We start from the raw sequence: 14,711 nt of genomic DNA, 5'->3' as shown, positions 1-14,711 counted from the left end.
GATATTTTATTGAAAGTTATTAAGTCATTATTATGCCTATCTCTAAGTTTATGAGTCCTAATACAGAACCAAATAATTTCAACATGTGAATTAAAAATATGACATACATCTTTTAAAATTGGGTAGTATGAATTATGATTCTTAATAAAAGAATTGAATAATTTATAGGGTCAGAGTAATTTTCCTCCCCGGGGAAGGTAAGGTTAAGCTTTCATCTGTACCTGGAAGGAATGGTACAGCCCGACCCAGGCATTATGTTCTGAAACCCTGCCTATTCATTTACAAAGAAAATATGATGGATAACCCTGATGAGATACAGGGAAGGGAAGAAGGAGGGGAATTGGAAGAAGTGCAGAATATTAAGTGATGCTCATTAACCAAGTTTTCAAAAACAATACAGTGACTCAAGTAGCTGTCATGTTGTCATTCTAGTTCATCATATCAGTCATTCTGTACTACTTGTAGCTATTCAAATAAACGGTTATTGCATACCACTGAGTCTTTTGCAAAGTCTTATTCTTGCCTAGAATTCTTTGCTAGAATTCCTTTCTTTTTCTCCTGTTTCCAGCACTCATCTTCCCCAATCCATTACCGCCTGTCCCGCAGGGCTTATTTTCTAAATCTCTTCTGCCTACAACTGTCTCCGCTCACCTGCTGCGCTCTCTCTCTGCACCTCATGCTTACTCTTGTCAGAGCATTTAGTTTACTGTGTGTGTTACCTGTTTATTTGGTTGTCTTGTCAGAGACTGTGGATTCCCAGAGCAGAATTACTGTATGTCATCTTCAACTTCCCCTCATAGCTGAATGATGCTTGATACATAGGTGTTTATTAAATATTTATTAAGGTAACAAAGGATTGAATAAATCATTTTGATGATATGCTCTTATACCACAGAACTAGTAACCCAGCTGCTGTTGAATTATTTGGTTCTACTTATTATTCTCCCTTGAATGACTTATAGATGGTGTTGACCTATGGGAGCCATGATAGGTAAACATTTTAAATTTAGCTGTTAGGAATTATTAGAGGTTTACACAGCCATTGTGAGGGAAAGGATATGAAGAAGACATCACAAGTACTTTGATGATTCTTCTGACATACAAACAGAAGTTTCCTACAGCAATACTGCAACTTTAAGGAGTATAGATGATGGGCATCTGAAAATATAGGTGCCACCACAAATGTCTACACCCCAAGTTATTATGAAAACTAAAGGGTTCGTATATGCCCACTATTTTATGTGCTGTTTGTATTGTTAAACAATTGCTTTGTGCTAAAAGTTGTTTAACACAAAAGAAATGGTTTGTTATTCAATAATTTAACTTTATCTGAAGAGCACAAACTGTTCTTCCTAAGGACATACATATATACACATGCTGCCACATTTTATTTAAGTACAAAATTATATCATTTTAAATTTGTTCTATTCCCAACATTTACATTTTGATTCTTAGTATAGCTATCATAGTGGAACATCAGGAAACTATAGTCAAAGGTGTATTTCCCTGCCAAGATTCAATCATACCCTTCACTGACCTATTTTTAAGGAATCGCTAGAAAATAAAATAAAAAGCAATTTAAAAAGTCTTGGATTTTCTAGAATATTGAATAAAATATTAACATTTTAAATGAGCTGATTGTAAACATAACATTTATAAGGCTTGGCCTATAATTGTGTTATTTGCTCTTTTTCTGACATGGCAAGGATAAAAGTAGTAAAAAAAATTCTTAAATATATCATTATTGATCCTGATTTTAGTCTAAAATATAGCTAAAGGCCCTTGGCAGAGAAAATCCTTCTGAGACAACTCATAGTGTTCTATGGCAAGTGCGGCACTATTGAATGCCATGTTTTTCAAGTAAACTTGGTTTATTTCAGAAAACAGAGGGATTAAGGATACTTATCATTGCTCTGAGGTTTCATTGCCTGGGACTGTCAAGATGGATGATGATGTTTGACATACAGAAAATAAGGGGCTAAATTCACATCAAATCCATACAGAATGGAGGCCAGAGAGATAGTATAATGTATAGGATATTTGCTTTGCATGTATCTGACCTGGGTTCGATCTCTGGAACCCCATATGGGCCCTTGAGCATTTCCAAGAATAATCCCTGAGTGTAGAGCCAGGAGTCATCCCTGAGCACCGCCACATATGGTCCTAAACCAACACACTTCCCTCAAAAGGTAAATAAATAAAACACACAGAATGTCTGGATGTGGATCCATTGCAAATACATTGTCTTTCTAATATTTAAAAATGTTCTTGTCATTTTCTTTATCACTCTCCTTAGTAGATACAACTTGAATCAGTGGTTATAATTTAAAAAGAGAACAATGAACTATCAGCCATGAAGAACAATTCTAGCAAGGGAGGAATCATTAAAGACAGAGTGAATGTGCAAATGGAAAATGCATTTATATTAGGAATGCCAGCCAGGCTCGGCAATTTTTCTGAAATGCACGATAATATTTGCATGTGATTGAGTAATTAGTTTTAGCTAATATTTATTATACATGTACCACATGCTGATAACAGGGGTTCTCCCTGTCATAACAAAATATTTTTTGCTGATGTATAGTTTGCAATATTATAGATTTCTGGGTATAGCTTAACACCTTTTGTATGTGTAAGATTCATCAAGTAACCACCAGCAGTTTCCCAATGTCAACTCACTACCAAGACCCCTCTAGCTCTTCTTCTAATGCTTTTGGTCAGATTTATAGATGACAAAATTGAGGCTTGGAGTAGGGGAAGCTCCTCATTCCTCATAGTTACTGCTATGTGAAGGATCTTCTGTGGCCTGGGAAGAGTATTATGTCATCCATATTTATATAGGAGATAAACAGAAAGCAACCCTTTGAGAAGCTGACCAGAGAGTTAACTGGACACCAAGGGAGAGAAAATATGGAAGATGAAATGATGGGTCTGCAGAAGGATTAGGGAGACATTGTGGGAACCAAAACATGAAAGCAGAGATGAAGAAAGAGTGAACAGGATTGCTCAACCACATGGGAGAGAACTTGTGCAATATGTGCAACTTGTGTAATATTAGAGAGGCATAGGAAGGCTGAAAAGAAATCATGAAGATCCTTCAACATCAGAGTCTATAAGTGTTCCTTTAAACTTCTTTTTAAAAACTTAGGCACCATGATTTATAGTACTATTTATAATAAGCTTTCATACATACAGCATTCCAACACTATACCCTCTACCAAGAAATCCCTGTCATTCTATGGGCAAGCAATGCAATAGAAAAAGGAGACAAAAGGTTCTATTCACAATTGCATCTCAAAAAATAACAAATATCTGGGAATCATCTTAACAAAAGACGTGAAACAGTTATACTAAGAAAACCATAAGTCATACTACAAAACACAATAGGACTCAAGGATATGTGAACTCATTCCTTCTTCATGGATTGGAAGAATTAATATCGTCAAAAATGACAATCCTGTCCAGAACTCTATAGATTCAATGCAGTCCTATGAAAATGCCCATGGCATTTTTAAAAGACAAAGTACAAGTAATGTGTAATCTGCTGCATAGCCAAAAAACTCCAAGGAACAGAGAAGATGGGAGGTTTCTGTTTCACTAACTTTGAGTTTATAATTTATAGCAATCAAGAGAGTATGGTATTGAAATAAAGTCAGACTTCCAGACTGATGGAGTAGAATTGAGAGCCCGGAGACATATCCTCATGTACATAGTCAGTTAATTGTTGAGAAAGGAGGAAACAGTATGAAGTGGAGCAAAGGAAGCTTCTTTGGAAAATGGTCTTTGGGAAATTGCTCAGTCACATATAAATAAAATGAGCTCAGGCCCTTGTCTCACACCATGCACAAAAGTAAATTCAAAGTGATTTAGAATTTTTATTGAAAAAAAAGAAGCTTTATAGGGGCCAGATAGATATCACAGAATATAAAGGGCTGGCCTTGCATGTACCTGGTCAGGATTTAATATCTGGCACCACATATGGTCCCCTGAGCCCTACCTGGAGTAATCTCTGAGCATAAAACCAGTGACAAGCCCTGAGCATCACTGGTATGATCCAAACCTTCCAGCCCCCAAAGAGAAAAATCTTTACATAATTTTTATCCACTATAAGTTAATATAAATATCTCAGAAGTTGAATATTCCACCAATGTATTAGTACCTGTTTTGTTTCTAGTGCAGCTATGCATTGTTTACATAATTTCTAAATGACCTGTTTAACATTTTTGTTGCTTGGTTTTCACTTTTGGAAAAAATTTCACTATATTGTTGTTATCTCACTGTTTGGGGTAAAATATGAGGTACCAAGTTCAGTTAAACCATGTATGAGTCATTCTGCAAGGCCCTTATGACCAAAATACTAGCAATTTATAATTGATGGCACTTTAAATATTTCATCTCAACCTCTATTGTATTACCAGTATCTAAAGAGTTCTAATATATTTTTCTCTTAATTTTATTTTTCCATAAAAATTTACTATCTCAAATATTCAGTTTATATGCTTAAATACAATGTGCTAAGGAGAGAGATCAAAAGGGAATGCCCTGCCACAGAGGCAGGGTGGGGTGGTGGGGGATGGGTTGCCATGGTGGTGGGAGGGATACTGGGAACAATGGTCGGGGAGAATGGGCACTGGTGGAGGTAAAGGATCATTGTACGACTGAAATGCAAACATGAAAGTTCATAAGTTTGTAACTGTAGCTCATGATGACTCACTAATTAAAAAATTAAAAATACATACATACATACCTACATACATACATGCAATGAGCTATTTTCAGGTAAGAGACCTTTATTATAACTAAGGTCCAACTTCTCATCTAAGACAACTTTTGCTGCTTCAACGAAGATATCACCCTCCATATAGATTATGCTTTCGAGCTATGCAACAAAATGACTGTGGCCCCTCTAAAAATGGTGTTGGCCTTCTGTAGCTGTGTTATGTATTGACACTGTTAACACTTGCTCCCTCACGATTTCCTTCCCTAGATAACTGAACGCAGCCTAAGAGGCCCCATCCAGCAGAAAACTCTATAGTATTGTAGTTGGAATGATGATATTCCAGGATACAACTATCAGCTTCAGTTTCTAAAACTCAAATGCATACTTTAGTAGTTTCTAATTGAAAAATAAGTGGGCTTGAAATATGTTTTTTTCTGTTTGAAGGAGGAGCACAGACTAAAGGGTTTCCCTGTCAGATGTAGAATAAAGATGAATATTGTGACTTAAGGTACCTCTGTGCCACAAACAAGTGAAATCAATCACCTAGAGAAGTAGTGTTTTCTATTTGAAATGATACCAAGTCATAAATGAGAATGTGTTTACCCCTTGTTTGAAAAGGAAAAAGCAATTGTTGGAAATCATGTATCTATTCAAATTTCTAGTTTATTTCTTATTAGCTATATTTCTTTTTCGAATATATTCTTATCATTTCTTATACTTCAGTAATGAATTCAACCTCTTGGAATTTCAGTTCTCTTTAAGAGTCTAATGATAATGACATCTCAAAGAATTGTTGTGATAATTGTGTCAATTAATCAATATAACTATAACTATTAAGTCTATTTGCATGTCTGGATCTAGCTGGTAATTTGTCCTCGAGAGTCTGGATTCACACTTCAGTACATTAGGAATAATATAACCAGCTTGTCAGTTTATTTTATTAATATCAAGATGGGGAAAACACATTTATTGAGCAATTGCTATATAGTGAATATGCTGAGGAAAAAATAGAGCACATATATGTATGTAATTCCTACATATGGATATATTAATTTGGTAATATTTATTGTGCCTGTAATATATATCTAGTACAGAAATAATCTCCTTATGTATTTGCAGCAAGGGACAGTACCCACAGTCTTGTGTATTGTTTTGAGAGGGCATACCCCACTGTGCCTAGGACCTACTCCTAACTCTGTATCCAGTAATTACTCCTGGCAGGCCTTGAGGGACAATATGTAGTGCCAGGGATTGAACCCATGTCAACTGTGTGCAAGGCTAGTGCCAGACCCACTGTACTATGACTCCAGCCCCGCAACTCTATTTCTTGTATCAAATTATTTGGAATTAGGGCTGTGAACAGATCTTACTTAAATTTTTCTGTCCTCTTACTGAATTTACATTAAAAGGAATAAGAATTCTTAATTGGAATGTGTGGAGTGTGCCACACCTATCGGTGCTCTCTGGGGTCACCATATACTAAGTTTTTTTTTTTTTTCTGAAGGTCATACACTGCTGGAGATGGAACCCAGGGTCTTACACATGCAATACACGCGCTCCACCACATGAGCCATAACTTTGAATTAGGATTGCAATTAAAAAATGTTTTGCAATTGTGTCCACAGTTGGAAATTTGCCATAAATTTGCTGGGGATGGGGGGGTGGGAGGGCAGTTATTATAGAAGAAACCTCTATGCCAATGATAGTTGGAAATGATTGCTCTGGATAAGAACTGAGTGCTGAATGTAGGTAAAGAGATTTATGTGATAACTTTCAGCACCTAAATTGCAAACCATAGTACCCAGAAGGAGAAAGAAGGGAAAAGAGAGGGAGAAGAAGAGAGAGAGATAAAGTGGGAGAGGGGAAAAGAGAAGAAGACAGAAGGGAGTGAAGGAGAGAGACAGAGAGAGACATAGAGACAGACAAAGAGAAAGCGAGAAAGAGAGGAAGGGAAACTGGGGACATTGGTGGCCGGACTGGTGAAGGGATGGGTGTTGGTACATCATATGACTGAAACCAAATCATGAAAACGTTTTACCTGTGTATCTAATGGTGATTCAATTAAAATGTTTTTTTTTAAAGAAAACATTTTGCTTTCTTCAGAAGCAGAACTATCTATGTGCAGAGGCTTTAAAAAATATCTTTGTGCTGGCCCACATTACTAATTCAGCCAACTATAGCAATTATATGAAGAAATTATTGTTAGCAAGAGAAGCAAGAAAAACTTGCATGCTAACCATGAACTGACTGCAATCCACAGCATTCATTGATTATGGCAGCCTGTTGATTTACTAGCACTAAATCATGCGATGGAGGCTATACCCCGTATACATATATACATCAAGCCCTTTTCAAAGCTGCAGTGTATTTCTATTTTGATGTTTCTCTTGTACTGTCCACCATCCACAATAGACCTGTACCTGCCCTTTTGATTTTCAAAATTGAAACATGGGTCAGGGAGATAGCACGAGGGTTAAGGCACTTGCATTGTAAGAACAATCCCTGTTTCTATTCCTTTTACTGCCTGTGGTTCTCTGAGCATTGCCGGGAGTGATCTCTGAGCACAGAACCCTATGAAAGCCCTGAGTACTTTTGGGTTTGACCCAAAAGCCAAAAAAAGGAAAAGGATGAAGAAAAGAAGTGAAATGAAAGTCAGGATAGAGTCAGACTAGGCAGCACAGTGTGATTTTCATGAATAAGGTAGATATGAGTCCCACACATATTGTCTAGACCCAGAGTCACTCACAGCCACAAAGGAGTTAAAAATTCTCCATTCTACAGATGCCTTCCTTCATTAGAGAAGAGAAAAGCGATAATGAAGGGAGGCAGTACAGAGTGTTAAATCTTTGACGCTTTTATTTATTGGTTTTCTTATCTCTCTCTTTCTCTCTTTCCCCTACTCCATTATTTTGTCTTTGACACGCACAGCCAACATCAGATGACCTTGTTTCATCTGCTGAATGTTCCAGTGATGACGAAGACTTAGTTGAATGTGAACCCAGTACAGGTAGGTTAGGTCAGTCTTGTTTTGCTTGCTTTATTTTTCATTTGCAAAATACAATGCATACATATATGTGAATGTACATGTGTTATATACTATAGTGTGTTAATTTGTGTATTTTTATATTTATATATGTATGCACATACATATATGAATACTCATATATAAACTAAAGCATCAAATCCCATGGAAGGAGCGATAATATTTCAGGGGAATTTTAAGTCAACCCTTTGATGGCTAAATAAAAATCCATGGATACAACCCAGTTTTGAGCAATCAGACTCACAAATAAACAGCTGGAACAGTAAATGTGGACCAGCCAGTAACATCTATGAAGTTGACTGGAGATGGGACCATAAATGGTCTCTATTGCTTTGACATCACAAAAATGTGAACTTAGAATGGAGACATAAAAAACTTTTAAGCATCCTGGATTATTTTAGATAACAAAACAAATACAAAACCAAGCCAAAAGTAACAAAGAATGTTTTCCATGGGATTTTAGCAGCAGTTAACATGGTATTATATTTATACTAATTTTGTTCAATGCGTGTCTGAGGAACTTGCATAGAAATATACATAGTAAACACAAAATTAGTACTGAACCATGCCATGCCAACTGCTGAGATGCTTCAAAATGTATCTACTGTGCTGAAGTTGAGTGTAGACTTTGGCAATTAGAAGCTGCAGTGTGTTCCCACTTAAATCCAGATACATTTTGATGTTTTATGGTCTTTCTTTATAGCGAGCTCTATATGATATAATGACCAGCAAAAAAAACCAAAAAAAACAAAAAAAAACAAAAAAAAAACTGCAGTCCCTGATATTTCCTATCAATTTTCCCAAGTCATTTGTTTGATACTTGTTATCAGTTAAATACTTATATAATAGAGAACAGATATCATCGAATTTCTGTGTATGTTTAATATAATTAAAAGCTGCATTTGGGTTAGGATTTTATTTCTGCAAAAAGCTAAGAGAAATAAATAGAATTATCTAGTTGATTCATTGGGTTGCTATAATTTTTTAAACTTTCTTTTTTTATAAAATGTTGAACCATTAAAATTTACTTTTGCTAATTCTAGAAAAAGTTAAGTTTCATGAAACAATAATATAACCAAGTAAAAACTTTCCATTTCTTACCTCAAAATTATTTACAAATTTTGTGGTAGTCTAAAAGCTTGGTGTCTTGCAAGTGGCTTTGGATCCAGGAAGTTCTGTGAGTTCCTGTCTTTAGGATTACATGGGGATAGATAACATGTAGGGCATTTGCTTCTTGGGGAATGAGCTGAGTTCAGCTGTATTGAAGAAAATAAGTGTGACTTAGTTGGTCACACTTGGTAATACTCTCAATGTACTAAGGTCTTAACCTCAAAGGGAAAAAATCTTCAAATTCCATATCAGAATTTAGGAATAATGTTTTAATTAATTAAGCCATTCATTCATTAAATATGTCTCAGCCCACAGGGTATAATTTATCTCTAGATTAGAATCCTTATTATTCTGATAATTTTTATAAACAAGCATCGGGTAATAGAATTAGAAAGCATTATAATTTAAATTATCTCTTCAATGCAATACAATTCTACAACAATTTTTGAGGGTTTGCTGTGATGATAAGCTTGTATTATATTATAAAGGTTCAGATATAAATATAGCAGGATGCCCAAGAAATCTTAAATTTACTGATTTAGTCCATTGTAGTCTAGAAGACCTCTACTTTAATTTTATTCTCTTCATTTTTTCTCTGGCTTTCAGCAGTGATATCTGAGTATATGCAACAATATGCATCAAATATTTAGATTTTAAGTCTTACAACAGTTGAAGGTTTGAGCCAGAGATATAGTACAAGGATAAAGGCACTTGCCCTGCATGCAGCTGATGCTGGTTCGATCCCCAGCACTACATATGGTCCCCCGTGTACCTCCAAGAATAAGCCCCGAGCAGCACAATATTTGATTCGATTTGAAAGCCAAGGACATAAATTTAATGTCACCATTTCTTGGGTAGTAATGGTCTGGAAGGGTGGAGAAAAGCAGTTTTTGAAACAATTTGTTATGTTCTCAGGGGAGCCTTGGAGGGGGTATAAAAGGAAATGAGTCCTAATACACCCTGGAAGGAGCTAATATGTTGCTCTGAGATACTGATATTGATCACCTCTGCCTGGGATTATTCACTTATCACATTTAAAGAATAAGCATTTTTTTCTTTCTAAATTTATTTACTCAATAAAGCATTCCCTATAAGTTCTTTGGATACACAGGAAAATAGTTAATGCAGGAAGGAAAAAGCTATTCCTAGTGATGCTGAGACTTTGCCCTGGGGACCTGATTAATACTGATGAAGGTTTAGATGCATAAATCAGACCCTCTTTTGCATTGCATAAAAATTATCCCTATACTTTCCACAGTTTTGCAAGACAATGTGGATTTTCTAATGAAGAACATTTAAATCCTGTTTCTGGGGCTACTATTTTGTACCTTCTAAAGCGAAGGCTTGCATTGACCATACAGAGTAAACAATGGAGACATGTGTATATATTTTGTATAGCAAAACATATATGCTTTTTTATAGCTTTTTTATACCTTTTTAAATATTTATACAAAATATAAACCTGGCTGTACTCGGGGCTTACTCCTGAGTCTGTGCTCAGAGGTCAATTATGAATGTGCTAAGAATATCGCACGGAATGTCAGGATTCAAACAAGGGCTGCCCATGTGCAAGGCAAAGCACCCTACCTGCTGTGTTAATGCTCTGGCACTACACGGATATAATTTTCAACAGAATTTTAAGCCTGAAATTATCTGTAAATATTAAATTTATTTTATTGGCTTTGATCACCCCACTTTTTTGGACTCATTTTCTAAAATTCTTTGTTCAGGCCTGATATTCCATGAAAATCTGATAAATTTGACCAAACCAGGCTTTTTGCTATCTTATTTACTATTACCTGGTTTTCTGTCACTTGGTTAGGACATTTATTATCTTCTAGCTAGCTCAGTTACAGGGAATTTACCTCATACAGCTGATTCCCTGATGGATTTAGATCCAAGAGAAACTTTTATGTTTGAAAAAACTAGGCAGAGTTGGGGGCTAGCGACATAGAACAGAGGGGAAAGTGCTTGCTTTGCATGGCCAGCCTGGATTTGGTACTGGCCACTGAGTATCAAACATGACCCCCTGAGCCTTGCCAGGGGAGAACTCTGAGTGCAGATCCAGAAGTCAGCCCTGAGTAGCCGTGGGTGTAGTTTATGAGGTCTAGACACCCCACAAATCCCATGTACTTTAAATCTTCTTTATATTTTTATGAAAATATGAGATTGAGAAAAATATAGAAAACTAAATTATAAGAATAAGGCATAATTGGAAGCATGGTTCATATGTGTTGACAGAACTAAAGTGCTTCTCTGAATACCTCACACTATTATTTTAAAATTAAAGATGGGGGCCAGAGATAGAACAGAGTAAAGGTGCATACCTCCCACGTGGTTTACCTCAGAATGAATCCCAGCCCCACGTGGTCCCATGAGAATTATCAGGCATGATCCTGAAGACCCCTCACCCAAATGGCTGGCAGAGTGGCCTGGTGGTCCTTAGTATACTGGGGGCATGAGTATATCCACTTCTGCAGACCCCCTCTGAATTGAGAGCATCAGTGTCTTAGAATCTCTGGGAATAGCTCCTGGCCTCCTGAGTATAACTTTAGAAGCACCCCCACGAAAATACAGGATTGTGAGAACTTGAGTTTTTTCTACATCAAATTTGATTCATTTTAAAAAATGATAAAATTAGTTCAAATCTTTAAGATATGTCTTTTCTAACCATACTTTAAAAATCCATAGTTTTCAACAAAAAAGTATTTCCCACCCTATCCTATCTTTCCTTAGGATCGAGATTATTTTCTAATGTGTCACAGATAAAATTATGTCTTCTGAATATTTGCCCTAAGTACCAATGATTATAACTTTAAACCATAATATCATAATGAAACTATCACCACCAAATAAAAATATTCACCCTATTTGAATAACTGCTCAAGTACTTAAATTTGTGAGTCAGGATTTAATTTTATTAATTTATAAGCATTCACAGATTCTTTTAAAGTGAGTCAGTATCTAATATTTTCAATTTATATGCTCATAGATAATATATTTCATGTAAGCCCATTTGATTTCTATTGTAATTCTGTTATTATAAAATTGTACAGTTAATTTACATTTCATTGCCCTTACCTCTTTGACTCCAACAACCAAATAATAAAGAAACTTAATAGAATTTAAATAACCACTAGGAAATGGGTTTCACCCGTGAGATTACAAAATAAACAATGCCTTTAGCAAATTTGTCTTTGTGATTTAAAACATAGGATTTAATTCTAAAATATAGACAAATCGATTAAATTCACTTTCTAAGCTTACTCGCTCCCTCTTCTTCCTTTCCCCAGAATGTCAATCTCTGGAAATAGAAATAACTTTGAAACAAATATATTTTTAGAGTAGATTTTGTGAATTAGAAATGATCAATGTTTCAGTGTTCACATAAGTAGTCTCAAGATACTAAAATTCTGGGAATAGGGAACACAAAGAGAGGGAAAAATAAAAAGAAAATGCCTTTTACACCTGAGAAATGGGCATGGTGATAATTAACTATATCGATTCATCTAGCTGTTATCCAAGGATATATTTTTCTTACTGTCAGTTGGCCAAGTTTTTTGTCTCCACTTTTGTTAAATGGCCTTTGATCAAATCTCAAGGGACAGCACTTCCATGAGAGGACAGACACTAAAAGGAAGTAAAGATGAAACACATCCATCTATCAATAGTTCTGTGCTAAACAACTTTCATAATGGTTGAATTGAGGAAGACATTTAACTAATGGCAGTAATCTGATATCACAAAATAATTTATTTTCCCAAAGTGGTTCTCAGATGTGATTTACTTTTAAAATATGTAGTTCTTCACCTTTGCGTTGGGGGTTAATGCTTCTTTATTCCTCTTTCTCAGTCACATACAAATTTCTGACCCAATGTGTGTAAAGTGTGAGTGAAACACCAAAAGAATCCTCAGGTGGATTCTTAATCTTTATGATTTGGACACAATCTAAATGAAGCATTTATTAAAAGGAACTCTTCCAATAATTTCTTAAAAACCAAATTTTTAGAGTTTGTATTTGCTATAATATTGTGGAAAGTTTCAGATGGGATGTTACAATAGTAATTATCTAAGGAAGTATAAAAAGAAACTGGAATTTATTATATAAAAATTCAGAGATGGGAACAACCAAAGGTGCTGATAATAACCCAATTCTACACCAAGATTATTTATTAGCTATTGAAGCTTTTAAAATTCTTAATCTAAAATGTTATGGAAATTAAAGAAAGAATAAAGATATGAGCATAGGGAAGTGAATTGGCTTTAACAAAGAATGCAATTGATAGCTATACGTATCTCGTGAATTATTATAAATTATATATAACTATAATATATCATTAAAATTAGAAATATTCTATTCTTTTCCATTGTCTCATATTTTTTGTGTACTAATAAGAATAATACTGATACATAAGTATACAGGCTTCACTTGAAAAATTAGTAAATCACTATGCAAACTTTTTAACCAACTATGTTGCCATTGAAGTAGGTAATTGGAAAATAAAATTAGGGCAAGATATTTTCTAATAGTTCATAGTCTATTATAAGAAACATAAAAATAAGGGAATAGGAACTTGGAATGTGACTCAATACTCAAAAACAAAATAAAATAAAATAAAACAGAAAACTCCTGGCATGTGGAAACAAACACCTGGGCTTTATCCCCAACGAAATCCCATATACCAATCCCAGCACCACTGTTATTTATGACCCTTAGTTCCACAACCAAAACCTCTGCAATCCCCAATAGGCACCACAATTACTTGTTGTGTGAGCATCATAACCAAATATATAAACCCTGGTCATCACCACCTCCACAATAAACTCAAAAAAACAGCAGGCAGGGAAAGAGAGAAAATAAATTTTTAAAAGGGCAATACACAGAAGGAAAATGGAAGGAAATCAATGTAGATGGTGAATGGAAAATACCTAGGATATCATCAAAACTCTGAGAGGTCTTCAATTCGGTAAAATGCACATACTTCATTCCAAAGACAGGCAAGTAAAAACCCACAGATGATGCCAACCAGTGACAGGAATGTTATTCTGTAACTTACATTACTGGCATAGATTTATGATTCATGATGATTAAAAAATTAGTTGGCCTAAGTAGTAAGTTTTCTTTAAACTCCACAGAGAGAGGAAGATTTCAGGTTAGGTGGTAAGTTATGATGGGCATGTTGAAGGGAGAATTTTGAATGAAATTCATGAGAACTTCCTGATTTCAAATGCCAATGCAAGTCGTTGATAAGGAGAAAGCTTAATGAAATCATTAAGCAACCCTTCCCTAAAAAAAATAAAAATAAAGAGGGATTGGGCTTTAGAGAGAGGATATAGTGGGTTTTTTATTTTCTTTTGTTTGTTTTTCCTCCCATAAGCTCTAGCTTATGTACTGTGTGTATATATATAATTACACATAATATGTGGATGCTATATATATGTATATATAGTGCCCATTTCTCCATATATATGTAGACACAGTATAAGTGATATCAGACTAATGTAAACAGAGATTAACAACAGCCCCTGCCATCAGTCATGTGTTTACACAGAAATTCATACCATCATTTTCATACCAGTCTACATGGGACACGCATGATGTTTTAACTTGGTGAACAAAGCATGCTAATTTTTCTTTAGGTTTTTTTCTTTTACCATAGTTATAATGATAATTCCACAGTTCAGTTTTTCTTGGGAGGAGTGGAGAGAAAATTATACAGATATATCTATCCATATATGCGCATCCCTGTGTATATATATAAATAGATATATAACTTGTATATATTTGAAGAACATTTTCTGTCATTTCACCTCATCTTGTGCCGCATGAATTTTTGG

General features: G+C 35.1%; 1 protein-coding gene across 23 annotated transcripts in view; it reads left to right on the top strand.

Annotated features, from left to right (window-relative positions):
- Window positions 1-14,711, top strand: part of NRXN3 (neurexin 3) — a 1,748,572-nt gene that overhangs the window by 1,689,127 nt on the left and 44,734 nt on the right. For 17 of the 23 annotated variants that reach the window (XM_055133160.1, XM_055133157.1, XM_055133153.1 and 14 more), the window contains one exon: window positions 7,649-7,727. In XM_055133160.1, coding sequence (XP_054989135.1) covers window positions 7,649-7,727 — 79 coding nt within the window. Of the gene's footprint in view, window positions 1-7,648; window positions 7,737-14,711 lie in introns of all 23 variants that reach the window. The other 6 variants (XM_055133152.1, XM_055133154.1, XM_055133149.1 and 3 more) reach the window with 1 other exon arrangement.

Source organism: Sorex araneus, chromosome 3 (genome assembly GCF_027595985.1).
Source record: "Sorex araneus isolate mSorAra2 chromosome 3, mSorAra2.pri, whole genome shotgun sequence".
NCBI lineage: Eukaryota > Metazoa > Chordata > Mammalia > Eulipotyphla > Soricidae > Sorex > Sorex araneus.
The sequence above is the reverse complement of the archived record's forward strand: the minus strand, read 5'-3'. Positions and strand labels throughout refer to the sequence as shown.